This window comes from Cherax quadricarinatus, chromosome 59 (genome assembly GCF_038502225.1).
Source record: "Cherax quadricarinatus isolate ZL_2023a chromosome 59, ASM3850222v1, whole genome shotgun sequence".
NCBI classification, from domain to species: Eukaryota; Metazoa; Arthropoda; class Malacostraca; order Decapoda; family Parastacidae; genus Cherax; species Cherax quadricarinatus.
In genome coordinates, this window is record NC_091350.1 from 13,772,371 (window position 1) to 13,787,832 (window position 15,462).

The 15,462-nt window shown below is 40.2% G+C and overlaps 1 protein-coding gene across 4 annotated transcripts in view; it reads right to left on the bottom strand.

Annotated features, from left to right (window-relative positions):
- LOC128698737 (uncharacterized) overlaps window positions 1-15,462 on the bottom strand; it is a 110,235-nt gene that overhangs the window by 67,645 nt on the left and 27,128 nt on the right. For all 4 annotated transcript variants that reach the window (XM_070097753.1, XM_070097752.1, XM_070097755.1 and 1 more), the window contains one exon: window positions 784-1,323. In XM_070097753.1, coding sequence (XP_069953854.1) covers window positions 784-1,323 — 540 coding nt within the window. The remainder of the gene's footprint in view (window positions 1-783; window positions 1,324-15,462) is intronic.

Here is a 15,462-nt window from a genome sequence, read left to right on the forward strand (position 1 = left end):
CAAACAAGTAACAGAAATTTTTATCATTTAAGAATATTAGAGTCTCCCAAACACCTAAAATTGTGGCATGAACTGTATAAATAAACTGAATCATTACAGAATCTTATGTTTTAAAGAACTAAGTACATAAGCAACTTAACTTTTTAAAAATAGAAAGTGTAAGCAAGACACTAAAGCAGTTATAAAATACACACAAACTTTTTTGTCCAGTTTTATGTGCAAATACCTCTCAAAATTATGGTTACATCTCTCTCATCAACATTGTTAAAATTATACACAAATAACCCGCACATAAGAGAGAGGAGTTTATGATGATGTTTTGGTCCATCTTGAACCATTTACAAAGTCACACTGACAGAAGGGAAAGAAGGAAGCAGTAAATATAGGCCAGCTGGCAGGGAGGGGACAAGAGAGGTAGGAGTAGTAGCAGTAGAGGTAAGGCAGGAAGTGGAAGTAGTAGTGGTAGAGGTAGTAGTAGTATAAAGTAGGGAGTGGTTGGTGAGATAAGAATAGAAAGGGGGGACAGAGAAGAAAAGAGGCAAAAGTGAAGGTAGGAGCCAAAAGTAGTTAAAATTATTTTTGTGCATATAGGTAACTTCCATGGTAACTATTACGATTTTCCTCCACTTTTATCATAACATACAATATTAAAAGTTCTTATTTTATTAAGCTGAAATGTATATCTCTGAAAACAAAGGTATTTGATTTTACTAACACTGTAAATACAAACTGAAATACTACACTAACAATTACAGTACTAAAAATTGTCAATATTGTACTTACCCGCTGTTTGGTGGCTGTGTTGTAGAAGTATACCATCTGTGTGAGAGCATCGTACTCTTTACGCCAGCCTTTTGGGGGACTTATGTTATACAATATGTCAAGCAAGGCAGAATTTGGATCAGTCTCATTTAAGTCTGGATATTCAGTAGAGATGGGAGTGGTAGGGGTGGCAGGATAGTGGGGCTTGGCACTGCTGGGGGGAACAATGGGGGGAGTAACCTGAATCATAGAAGGGATTTGGGGGGCATTAGAAGCACAGTTTAGTGGCATGTTCTTATTTGAGGATGCACCATATGCAGGCAGTGTAAGAGATGCAGGCAGTGTAAGAGATGCAGCCATAAGGCGATGTGAAGAAACACTGGATGTTGGAGACAGCGTGGCAGCTCTATTCAGTTGTGAGGGAAATGATGCTTCATTTGGGTTTGAGTAAGAGAAAGGTTTGTGGGGGGATTTTGGAGAATTAGGATAATCTGGTGCAGGACTCCTAGGAGGACGATTTGAGCAACATCTTAGTTCCTCTTGTCTGGCTGATGGTGGAACCTACAGTAAAAAATCAGATATAAATCATCCACTGGAAAAACACTGCACACTGTAATGCATTATATGTTTAACCCTTAAACTGTTCAAATATAGATCTACATTCTTTCACATAGCGCTCCGAATATTTAAAAAAAAAAAATAATTTAAGTGAAGAGTGCATTTTTCTACATGTTATAGAATAAAAAAAATTAGGGTCAGTACTTACTGAGAAGTAAGCCTGTGAAGTTGGTGCAAGACAGCAACATCGGCTCCTGTCGCTTGCAGAACTGTTGCCGATATACCTTTTTTTCGTTTTTATTTTAGTTTATATATTTTTTTATGTTCTGATAATTACAATTTATAACAGTTTTTGTGATTTCATAGCCAATGTTTGTTCTGACACTAATATTAGTTACTGAAACAGTACTCAAACAGTCACAATCACACTGACAGGTGAACATTTTCACCTGCTTGGGTCATACGTACATCTACGTTTGGACAGTTTAAGGGTTAAGGGCAATATTTTAATGGTACTCTCAATTTTATGTTATAGAGTACAAAGAAAAAAAGGAATTACAAATTAAAAGGTTTTGGCCTTTTAAGTGAATTAAGTACACCTGAAATAACCCCCATTTCTTTGTCATTTCTCCACATCAAAATCTTCTGATATTAGCAGTATTTTTTGTGAGTCTCCTATGATTGCACCACTTGAAAAGAATTACTAATTTACCTCAACTTAGATGCAGTTTAGTAACATCATGAACACTAATCACTTTAAAATATTTCTGGACAAAATTTCCTTAGTGTTCTAAACTTCTCTAGTAATTTTCCAGATTCAGATTAAAGCTGTATTATTATTTTTATAATCGAAGAAAGCGCTAAACCGACAAGGGTCATACAGCACTGTGGGGCAGAAAATAGTGTTGAGGCTATAAACAGCGAGGTGGAGAGTGAATCAGAGGTGAGAGGAAGAGTTCTGTTCCACTTCCCCATGAAAATAAGAGGAAATAAACAAGAACTAGTAAGAAAATAGAAGAAAACCCTGAGGGGTGTGTATATATATGCTTGTACATGCATGATAAATCTGTAGGGAAAGGAAGGCGAGGTAGGGGTCAATTTTTATAGTTCGCCTGGAAATACCCAACCCTATTCACCCCCCCATTCCCCATTTTTCAGCCCACAATTGTAGAAATCATTAGTAGTTCAGTTTCAGGAATGTAACCAGAACAAATTATGACTGTACAGTGGAACCTTGGTTTTCATGATTAATTCGTTCCAGAAAGTCTGACAAAAACCAAACTGTACAAAAACTGAAGCAATATTTCCCACAAGAAATGATATAAATCAATTAATCCGTTCCAGACACCCAAAAATATTAACAAAAAAATACATTTTAGAGAGAATAACTATAGTTTTACATACAGAAAACAACGAGAAATAAATAAAATGATTAATGAAATGTAGCCAGTAGGTTGGTAGACAGCAACCGCCCAGGGAGGTACTACCATCCTGCCAAGTGAATTTAAAACGAAAGCCTGTATTTGTTTTATATGATGGTAGGATTGCTGGTGTCTTATTTTTCGGTCTCATAAACATGCAAGATTTCAGGTACATCTTGTTACTTCTACTTACACTTAGGTCACACTACACATACATGTACAAGCATATACATACACACCCCTCTGGGTTTTCTTCTATTTTCTTTCTAGTTCTTGTTCTTGTTTATTTCCTCTTATCTCCATGGGGAAGTGGAACAGAATTCTTCCTCCGTAAGCAATGCATGTTGTAAGAGGCGACTAAAATGCCAGGAGCAAGGGGCTAGTAACTCCTGTACAAATTACTAAATTTAAAAAGAAAAACTTTCGTTTTTCTTTTTGGGCCACCCTGCCTTGGTGGGATACGGCTGGTTAAAAAAAAATAATGAAATGGATAAAGAACATTTAAGATCACTTTTACCTTTAATGAAGACTCTTGTTGGCGTGTGGAAGACGGTGAGGACGGGAGAGGGAGGAGGAGGAGGTTACTGTTAGGAAGGGGAATCCCCCTCCATAATGACTTCAGGCATCAAGACCCCATCTGGGGTTACTTACCTTCTTTGTCTTTTATTGGCACTAGAACCAGCTTGAGAGTGACTGGACCCCTGTCATACAAAAATCTGTCCAGAGAGCTCTGTTTCTGGCAACTCTTTAAGATCTGCCTAAAATGGGACAAGGCATTGTCGTTGAACATGTTGCAGACATGACTTGCAACAGCTTTGATAGGGTGATATCTCTACAAAACTTTGCAACTCATTCCACTTTGCACACATGTCCTTAATCACTGAAGAAGGCACATTCTCCCCTCTCTTTTCCTCCTCCTCTGAAGCAATTTCATCAGCTGCAGTCTCTTGCTATTCTAGAAGAAGGTCTTGCAGCACTTCAGTGGTTAGCTCTTTCCTGTGGTCATCCACCAACTCTTCCACATCCTGGCCACTCACATCCAACCCCATGGCCTTCCCCAAAGACACAATAGTTTCCACAATAGGCGTAGGGTCGTCAGAGTCAGCCTTAAACCCTTCAAAATCCTTCTCGAGGGCACATTCTGGTCCACACATTCTGTGTGAGCACAGGCAGGTGGACGCATTAGGTTCGCCGGACCATTATCACATCTATGAAAACCAAGCGGATTTACAAAACCAAAACAAAATTTTGATGAAAAAAAAACTCATCGAAAACCAAATCTTACAAAAACCGGGGCATACGAAAACCGAGGTTCCACTGTATTACTAAATGTAAAAGTAGAAAATTTTGTTTTTCCTTTCGGGCCACCCCACCTCAGTAGGATCCGGCCGATGTGTTGAAAGAAAGTATACATTTTTTTACACAATGGTAGGATTGCTGGTGGAAAAGAATATTTCCTCAGTAAGCTATGCATGTTGTAAGAGGGAACTAAAATGCCAAAGGCAAATTGTTTTGAGGGCTTTATGTGCTGTTGTAGTCTGAGCAAAGCAACATTTTCAAATTCAAATTTTTACTTCTTTGCAGAGTTTACAATGTGTGACTGACATGTTATAAGGTGTTTATTTCAGCATAGTTTACAATGTTACCTGCACTAGCAACTAATATCAACTTGTCCAACTTATTCCTTGCAGTACGACTATTAGCATAATATATTTTTAAAGACCCTCCTTTCTCTTTACCCTTCCTGCTCATTTCTGTTTTTCCACTAAACCTATTACTGTCCTTGTCACCTAATGCCACTAGTTTTCCAATATCCACCTCATTCTGCCTATTACTAGTGTCCCTAGAACTCATAATATTACTACACTGGGACTTCACTGTTTTCCTGCCAAAACCCATACCACTAACTATTCCTAGTTTAAAGCCATAACAGCTCCCTCCACTACAGTTGCCAGTGCCCCCACCCAAAACCTAGATAACTGAACCCCATCCCTGGCATACATGCCATTTCTGCCATACAAGAGGTCCCAGTTGTCAATGAATGTTACCGCATTTTCCTTACAGTATTTGTCCAGCCAGTAGTTGACACAAATTGCCCTGGACAACCATTCACTTCCAACTCCTCTCCTTGGCAAAATACCACATATGACAGGGTTCCTGCCCTTCTTCCCAATTATGTCTATTGCTGACCTATACCTGCTAATCAGGTCCTCACTCCTACATCTGCCAACATCGTTGCCTCCAGCACCGAGACATAATAGGATTGCTCCCTTTACCTCTCATGATGTCGTCCAGACAGCTAACAATATCCTTCATCCCAGCCTCAGGAAAAAACACCCTCTGCCTCCTAGAAATAGGAGGCAGAGGGTGTGTTGCCTGGCACAGGAGTTTGTAATCATTCTCACAGCAGCTTTCTGTTGTATAATTAAAGGTTTAAGGTGATTTGCTGTGGTTGAACCCCATGCACAAATACCATAGGCGAGGTAAGGGTAGATGAAAGAGTGGTAAAGAGCAAGAAGTGCCATTTGGGGTACATAGTACCATATGTTAGAGAGGATACCTACTGTTTTGGAGATTTTGGGGGGAAATATGCTGTATGTGTCTGAAATTTAAGGCAGCTGTCAATGTGGAGCCCTAGAAATTTTCTGTCAGTGTGTCTTGAAATGGGGGAACCGTTTATTGATATGTTTAGCTGAATATTTGCCACTTTGCTTCCAAATAGTATGAAGTAAGTTTTGTCAATATTGAGAGTAAGTTTGTTGGCCATCATCCAAGTGGATATTTTTAGCAGCTCATTGTTTAGTGTTTCTAAGTATGGTTTGGTCTGAGGGAGAGAAGATACAGGTAGTATCATCTGCAAAAAGTACAGGTTTAAGTTGTTTGGAGGTATTAGGGAGGTCACTGATGTAAATGAGAAATAGTAGTGGTCCAAGGACACTGCCCTGGGGGAATCCAACTAGAACAGGTTGTGTGGTGGAAACTCCATTTGTGTATACATACTGGTGTCTATTGCTATGACTTTAGGTAATCGAGCGAGTGTCCTCTGACCCTGTAATGTTCAAGTTTTAGGTGTAAGAGAGTGTGGTCAACTGCATCAAATGCTTTCCGTATGTCTATGAAGAGGCCCAATGGAATTTTCTTTTTTTCTATCGCTGTATACAGAAGCTTGAGCATATGTAAAATTGCATCACTTGTACTTTTGTTTGGCCTAAATCCAAACTGGCAGGGGTTAAGTATGTTGTGGGATACAAGGTAGGAGTAAATTTGCTTGTGTATTTTTTCTCAAAGATTTTAGATAGAAGGGGTAGGTTTGATATTGGTCTATAGTTATTTAAATCAAAAGGATCACCATTGTGGATTAGTGTAACCCTAGCTGTCTTGAGTAAAGATAGGAAGGTTGAAGATTCACTGGACTTGTTCAAGTGTTGCAATAATGGGTGACAACAAATGAGAAGCTTTTTATACATAAATGGTGATAAGCTATTTAGGTCTCCTGCCTTGTTCTTTAGTGTTTTGATAAGAGAGATTTCAGTAGGGTTTGTTGGGGCTAGGAACAGAGTATCTGGGTAGTTGCCAGTGAGGTAGTTTTTTGGTTGTGTGTTTGAGTTTGGGATTTTGCTTGCTATTGTTGTTCCTACAATGGAGAAAAAGACATTTAGTTTGCTGTCAGTATCCATCGGCAGGATGAGAAGTTCATTAGGTTAAGCACTTTTTTGGGGGGCAGTTCCCTAGATCCTAGAATTTCAGAGGGGGTTTTCTATGTCTTTGTTGTATCCCCTTTTATAACAAAAAATCTGTTTTTGTAATACATTTTTTTGGTCCTTCATATTAGATTCGTAAGCGTCGATGAGTAACGTTTCGTCTGTTCCTTAGTAATCTGACCCAGTCTGTATTGTTTTTCGTATACATGTTTTTCGTCAATGGAAGTGAGGCTGATGTTTGAAAGCCAGGGGCTGTTTAGTCTCTTGGCTGTGATTTTTTTTGTTTTTTTTTTGTTTTTATTGGACAATGTCTGTTATACAGGTTTTGGGTTTTTTGCAAAAATTGTTTTTACACATTCTTCAATATCAAGGCTAGGTGCTAGCTCAGTTTACTGATGTTTCGTCATGTAGTCGGAAAGAGATCTTACTCATGTCCTTTTGGAGTTTACATAAGTTTGTTATGAGAAAGGTGGAATAATGGTCTGAGGAGTTATCTGTGATAATGCCTGCTCTTAGTGGAGATATGGTGTTGGTCCAGATATGGTCAAGTAGTGAGGCACTTGTCTTGGTGATTCTTGTTGGTTTGGTTATAGATGGTAGGAGTAAACAGTTGCTCATAATGTTGTTGAATTCAGTTACTTGTGGATTGTGTTCAAGGATGAGGTTGATGTTGAAGTCACCTGTATCAGGTAGTAAAGTTTATTTCTTTGTAAAGGTTACAATGTGTAATTACAATTTTGATTTGCTAAACACAAAGATAGCCACTATCATGCCCAGGCATTTCAGGCAAACGAATCCTAATACATAGTAACTAATTAAAACTAGATAAGATAATAGTACATAGTAACTATACTTAAAACTAGACAAGGAATAGTGGCTAGCTGTTTTACAATCGTATTTGAATCCTAATACATAGTAACTAATTAAAACTAGATAAGATAATAGTACATAGTAACTATACTTAAAACTAACAAGGAATAGTGGCTAGCTGTTTTACAATCGTATTTGAAAATCTACCTTACAAGTAATGGTGCAGGTGGTAATATTTTATGGAATGGCAAAATTAAAAGCCAGGAGGTCACATGATAAGACTAATTAGCAGATGTTTTGGCAGATTTGGTTAATATTGAGAAACAAGATGATTTTATGGATTGGCAGAATTAAGAGCCTAGAGGTCACATAATAAAACTAGTGGCGTTTATTCATCTCTGAGTCTGTTATCATGTTTCTTAGGTTTTTGTTAAATATGTAAATATTTGAGCGAGGTACTCTGTAAATAGATCCAACTGTTATGGTTTTTTTTTTAGGTTTTTGGACTAGAATTTTACAAACGTATATTCCCCAATTTCATCCCATGTGCAGGTAGATTTGATCCATTCAAGCTTATTCGAGTAGTAGATTGCTGTGCCACCTCCGATTTGATCGAACCTACACTTTGTAACCAGGTACAGTGGACCCTCGATTATCAGCCGTTCCGCTGATCGGCCAACTCGGTTATCAACCGTTATTTCACATATCGGCCATGTGGTACAGGTCAACCTGCCGCTGCCAGCCGTGAGTGCATCAGTCTGGCTTTGTCTCTGGGTGAGTGAGGAAGCTTCTGCTCATTCATCCTAACATTTTGCTATAATTCATTGATTTTCATAGTTATCAATCAAGTGCAACTGGGAAATAAGTAACCATGGCCCCAAAGAAAATTCCTAGTAAAGTTCATTTGGTAAAGAAAGTGAGAAACATGATGGAATTTAAAAAAGAAGTTGTTGAAAAGTATGAGTGAGATGTTGAAGTGCTAGAAATTGCCAGGATGTATGGAGAAAACAAATCAACAATCACTTCTATCCTGGCAAAGAAAGAACAAATCAAGGAAGTTGATGTGGCAAAAGAAGTAAATTTGCTAACCAAACAGAGATCACCAATAATGGAAGATATGGAGAAGTTGTTCGTTTTGTGGATCACCGAAAAGCAATTAGCAGGAGATAGTGTTGTTGAGTCGATTTGCGAGAAGGCAAGGCAGATGCAAGCAGATCTTGTAAAGAAAATGCCTGGAACAAGTGCTGCTCTTACAGGTAGTAGGTTGGTAGACAGCAACCGCCCAGGGAGGTACTACCGTCCTGCCAAGTGAGTGTAAAACGAAAGCCTGTAATTGTTTTACATGATGGTAAGATTGCTGGTGTCCTTTTTTCTGTCTCATAAACATGCAAGATTTCAGGTATGTCTTGCTACTTCTACTTACACTTAGGTCACACAACACATACATCTACAAGCATATATATACACACCCCTCTGGGTTTTCTGCTATTTTCTTTCTAGTTCTTGTTCTTGTTTTTGTTTATTTCCTCTTATCTCCATGGGGACGTGGAACAGAATTCTTTCTCCGTAAGGCATGCGTGTTCTAAGAGGCGACTAAAATGCCGGGGCCAAAGGGCTAGTAACCCCTTCTCTTGTATAAATTACTAAATTTAAAAAGAGAAACTTTCATTTTTCTTTTTTGGCCACCCTGCCTTGGTGGGATATAGTCGCTTTGTTGAAAAAAAAAAAAAAGTGCTGCTGTTAGTGAATTTAGGGCCAGCAAAGGCTGGTTTGAGATATTTAAGAAGCATAGTGGCATACACAGTGTGGTAAGGCATGGGGAGGCTGCAAGTTCTGACAAATGTGCAGCTGAAAAATTAGTGCAGGAATTCAAGGGGTACGTAGAGGCTGAAGGATTCCACTCCCAATAAGTGCTCAATTGTGATGAAACAGGCCTCTTTTGGAAGAAAATGCCAAAGAGGATCTACATTATGCAGGGGGAAAAAGCACTGCCAGGACATAAGCCTATGAAAGATGGGCCTACTTTTTTGTTCTGTGCTAACACTAGTGTATCACTCTGAAAATCCCAGTGTGTTCAAGAAAAACAATGTCGTCAAGAATAGATTGTGTGTGATGTGGAAAGCTAATAATAAAGCATGGGTCACAAGGCACATTTTCAAAGAGTAGGTCAATTATGTGTTTGGCCCCAATGTGAAAAAACACCTCCTGGAAAAGAAAGTGCCACTTTAGTGCCTCCTAAAGTGGAGGATGAGCAGGATGCTCCTGCTCATCCTCCAGACTTGGAAGACCAATTGTTTAGGGACTTCCATTTTATAACAGTGAAGTTCTTGCCTTCTAACACCACTCCTCTCATCCAGCCCATGGACCAGTAGATCATTTCTAACGTCAAAACTCTGTACACCAAAGCAGTGTTTCAAAGGTGCTTTGAAGTGACCTCGGACACTCATCTGACCCTAAGAGAGTTCTGGAGGAATCACTTTAGTATCCTCCACTGCATAAGCCTTATAGGAAAGGCTTGGCAGGGAGTGATTTCCAGGACTTTGAACTCTGCTTGGAGAAAATTGTGGCCAGATTGTGTCCAAGAGAGGGATTTTGAAGGGTTTGGGGCTGATCCTGAGGACCTTATGCCTGCTGTGCAATCTACTGTGGCACTGGGGAAGACCATGCGGTTGGATATGGGTGGCGAGGATGTGGAAGAGTTGGTGGAGGACCAAAAGGAAGAGCTAACCACTGAAGAGCTGCAAGACCCTTGACTGGAACAGAAACAGACTGCAGCTGTTGAAATTGCTACAGAGGAAGAGAAAGAGAGGGGAAAAGGTGCCTTCTTCAGTGATTAAGGACATGTGTGCAAAGTGGAATGAGTTGCAAAGTTTTGTTGAAAAGTATCACCCTGACCAAGATGAAACAAGCCATCTCTGCAACATGGTCTGTGACAAAACTTTGTCCCATTTCAGGGAAATATTAAAGATGAAAGAAACAGAGCACTCTGGACAGTTATTTTAGGCAACAGGGGTCCAGTGACTCTCAAGCTGGTCCTAGTGGCATTAAAAGACAAAGAAGAGAAGCCCAGAAAGAGACTTGTTACCTTAAATCCTTATGGAGAGGGATTCCCCTTCCAAACAATAACCCCCCAACTCCCTCTCTCCTCCTCCTCCCTATCTTCCATAAGCCAACGAAAGTTTTCAATAAAGGTATGTAACAGTAATTTAATTGTTCATGTATTTATTTTATTTAGTTCTCATTATTTTGTGTATATAAAACTGTAACTAATCTTCAAAAAAAAAATGTATTTTTTGTTAATATTTTTGGGTGTCTGGAACAGATTAATTTTTTTTTTCCAACAAGTCGGCCATCTCCCACCGAGGCAGGGTGACCCAAAAAGAAAGAAAATCCCCCAAAAGAAAATACTTTCATCAATCAACACTTTCACCTCACTCACACAATCACTGTTTTTGCAGAGGTGCTCAGAATACAACAGTTTAGAAGCATATACGTATAAAGATACACAACATATCTCTCCAAACTGCCAATATCCCAAACCCCTCCTTTCAAGTGAAGGCATTGTTCTTCCCATTTCCAGGACTCAAGTCCGGCTATATAAAAATAACTGGTTTCTCTGAGTCCCTTCACTAAATATTACCCTGCTCCCACTCCAACAGCTCATCAGGTCCTAAATACCACTCATCTCCATTCACTCCTATCTAACACGCTCATGCACGCTTGCTGGAAGTCCAAGCCCCTTGCCCACAAAACCTCCTTTACCCCCTCCCTCCAACCTTTTTGAGGATGACCCCTACCCCGCCTTCCTTTCCCTACAGATTTATACGCTCTCCATGTCATTCTACTTTGATCCATTCTCTCTAAATGACCAAACCACCTCAACAACCCCACTTCAGCCCTCTAATACTTTTATTAACTCCACACCTTGGGAGATTCTGAAGAGAAGCTGCAGAGATTGGTGGATGAATTTGGTAGGGTGTGCAAAAGAAGAAAATTAAAGGTGAATACAGGAAAGAGTAAGGTTATGAGGATAACAAAAAGATTAGGTGATGAAAGATTGAATATCAGATTGGAGGGAGAGAGTATGGAGGAGGTGAACGTATTCAGATATTTGGGAGTGGACGTGTCAGCGGATGGGTCTATGAAAGATGAGGTGAATCATAGAATTGATGAGGGAAAAAGAGTGAGTGGTGCACTTAGGAGTCTGTGGAGACAAAGAACTTTGTCCTTGGAGGCAAAGAGGGGAATGTATGAGAGTATAGTTTTACCAACGCTCTTATATGGGTGTGAAGCGTGGGTGATGAATGTTGCAGCGAGGAGAAGGCTGGAGGCAGTGGAGATGTCATGTCTGAGGGCAATGTGTGGTGTGAATATAATGCAGAGAATTCGTAGTTTGGAAGTTAGGAGGAGGTGCGGGATTACCAAAACTGTTGTCCAGAGGGCTGAGGAAGGGTTGTTGAGGTGGTTCGGACATGTAGAGAGAATGGAGCGAAACAGAATGACTTCAAGAGTGTATCAGTCTGTAGTGGAAGGAAGGCGGGGTAGGGGTCGGCCTAGGAAGGGTTGGAGGGAGGGGGTAAAGAAGGTTTTGTGTGCGAGGGGCTTGGACTTCCAGCAGGCATGCGTGAGCGTGTTTGATAGGAGTGAATGGAGACAAATGGTTTTTAATACTTGACGTGCTGTTGGAGTGTGAGCAAAGTAACATTTATGAAGGGATTCAGGGAAACCGGCAGGCCGGACTTGAGTCCTGGAGATGGGAAGTACAGTGCCTGCACTCTGAAGGAGGGGTGTTAATGTTGCAGTTTAAAAACTGTAGTGTAAAGCACCCTTCTGGCAAGACAGTGATGGAGTGAATGATGGTGAAAGTTTTTCTTTTTCGGGCCACCCTGCCTTGGTGGGAATCGGCCAGTGTGATAATAAAAATAAAAAAAATAACACCTTCTCCTAATTTCCACACTCCGAATTTTCTGAATAATGCTCACACCATACATTGCCCTTAGACAGGACATCTCCACTGCCTCCAACCGCATCCTCGCTGCAGCACTTACAATCCAAGCTTCACACCCATATAAGTGTGTTGGTACTACTATACTGTACTTTCATACATTTCCTTCTTTGCCACCATAGATAATGTGTTTTGTCTCCACATATACCTCATCACACTACTTGCCTTTTTTCCTTCATCAATTCTATGATTAACCTCATCTTTCATAAATCCATCCACTGACACGTCAACTCCCAAATATCTGAAAACATTCACTTCTTCCATACTCCTCCCCAATTTGATATCCAATTTTCCTTTATCTAAATCATTTGATACCCTCATCACCTTACTCTTTTCTATTTTCACTTTCAACTTTCTACCTTTACACACTTCCAAACTCGTCTACTAACCTTTGCAATTTTTCTTTTGAATCTCCCATAAGCGCAGTATCATCAGCAGAAAGTAACTGTGTCAATTCCCATTTTGTATCTGATTTCCCATAATTTCATCCCACCCCTCTCCCAAACACCCTAGCATTTACTTCTTTTACACCCCATCTATAAATATATTAAACAACCATGGTGACATTACACATCCCTGTCTAAGTCCTACTTTTACCGGGAAGTAGTCTCCCTCTCTTCTACACACCCTAACCTGAGCCTCACGAACGTGTCCGCCTGTCTGTACAGCCTGAGAGCCTGAGCTGCCCAGCCTTCAGTTAGTGTGCCATTGTTTACAAGCCAGTCAGGACGATTCCACGTGTACATGCAACACATTTTGTATTATTCCAGAGTTTTTAGTGCTTCTAACTGCTAAATAAGCCACCATGGGCCCAAAGAAAGCTTCTAGTGCCAGCCCTGTGGTAAAAAGGGTGAGAAATAATATTGAATTAAAGAGAGAGATAATCGCAAAGTATGAAAGTGGAGTGCGTGTCTCCAAGTTGGCCAGGTTATACAACAAACCCCATTCAACAATCACTACTATCTTGGCCAACAAAAAGGCAATCAAGGAAGCTGTTGCTACAAAAGGTGCAAGTATGCTTACAAAACAGAGATCGCAAATACTCGAAGATGTGGAGAGACTGTCGTTGGTGTGGATCAATGAGAAACAATTATCAGGAGATAGTGTTTCTCGGTCAATAATATGTGAAAAGGCGAGCTAGTTGCATGATGATCTAATGAAGAAAATGCCTGAAACTAGTGCTGATGTTAGTGAATTTAAGGCATAAACAGTGTGATAAGGCATGGTGAGGCTGCTAGTTCTGACAAAAAAGTGGTTGAAAAATATGTGCAGGACTTTAAGGGGTACATAGGTGAAAAATTAAAACCCCAACAAATGTTCAACTATGACGAAACAGGCCTGTCTTGGAAGAAAATGCCAAACAGGACCTACATTACTCAGGAGGAAAAGGCACTCCCAGGGCACAAGCCTATGAAAGACAGGCTAACTCTCATGTCTTGTAGTAATGCTAGAGGTGACTGCAAAGTGAAGCCTTTACTCGTGCATCACTCAAACTCCCAGCGTGTTTAAGAAAAAATATGTCATTTAGACTAAATTGTGTGTGATGTGGAGAGCAAACAGTAAGGCATGGGTCACTAAGGACATTTTCCTTGACTGGTTTTATGAAGTGCTTCTCCCTACTGTGAAAAAATACCTCCTGGAAAATAAATTGTCACTCAAGTGCCTCCTGGTAATGGACAATGCTCCTGCTCATCCTCACGACTTGCAAGAGCAAATTGTGGGGGAGTTGTGCTTCAAAGTTTTTGCCTCCTAATACCACTCCTCTCCTCCAGCCCATGGACCAGCAGGTCATTTCAAACTTCAAAAAACTGTACACCAAAGCAGTGCTTCAAAAGTGCTTTGAAGTGACCTCAGACACTGAATGACCCTAAGAGAGTTTTGGAAAGATCACTTCAGTATCCTCAGTTGCATAAACCTTATAGGTAAGGCTTGGGAAGAAGTGACTTGCAGGATTTTGAACTCTGCTTGGAGAAAATTGTGGCCAGAATGTGTATAAGAGAGGGATTTTGAAGGGTTTGGGGCTAACCCTGAGGAGCCTATGCCAGTTGTGGAATCTATTGTGGCACTGGGGAAGTCCATGGGGTTGGAAGTTAGTGGCGAGGATGTGGAAGAGTTGGTGAAGGACGACGATGAAGGGTTAATCAATACAGAGCTGCAAGAGCTTCAGGTGCAACAGCAACAGATCACAGCTCAGGAATGTGCTTCAGAGGAAGAGGAAGAGAGAGTGAGGAAGTTGCCTTTGTCAAAGATTAAGGACATTTGTGCAAAGTGGGTTGAAGGGCAAACCTTTATGGATGAAAATTATCCTGACAGCTGTTGCAAGCCATATTGGCAACATGTACAATGGCACTCTTGTGTTCCATTTTAGGGAAATCTTAGACTCCTGTTGCACAAAATATTTGTCCAGAGCTCTCTGGACAAATATTTTGTGCAACAGGGGTCCAGTGACTCTCAAGCTGGTCCTAGTGGCATTAAAAAACAAAGAAGGGAGGTAACCCCAGAAAAGGACTTGTTACCTGAAGTCTTTATGGAAGGGGATTCCCCTTCCAAACAATAGTACACCTACATCCTCTCCTCCCCTCCTGTCTCATCACTCATCAGTAAGTCCACAATAAAGGTAAGTGTCATTTCAGTATTGTTTATTGTGCATGTCTCATTGTTTTCTGTGTAGGGAAATGTATATTTCATGTAAAAAAAATTATTTTGTTTCATACTTTTGGGAGCCTGGAACGTATTAATTGGATTTCCATTATTTCTTATGGGGAAAATTAATTCGGCTAACATCCAAATCGGTTAAAGGCGAGTTCTTTGGAACAGATTAATGCCGTTACCCAAGGGTCCACTGTATATATCAACAACCTTGATGAGGGAATTACTAGTGATATGAGCAAATTTACCGATGACACGAAGTTAGGTAGGATAATTGATTCGAACATAGATGTCACTTAACTTCAGGAGGATTTAGACAAACTCAATTCATGGTCAGGAAAGTGGCAGATGCAGTTCAATGTAGATAAATGCAAGATTCTGAAACTCGGGAGTGTCCATAACCCTAGCACTTATAATTTAAATAACAAAAAACTTAGCCATACAGATTGCAAAAAGGACTTGGGGGTTATGGTGAGCAGCAACCTTAATAAGCCAAGACAGCAATGGCTAAGTGTACGTAATAAGGTAAATAGATTACTGGGATTTGTATCAAGAA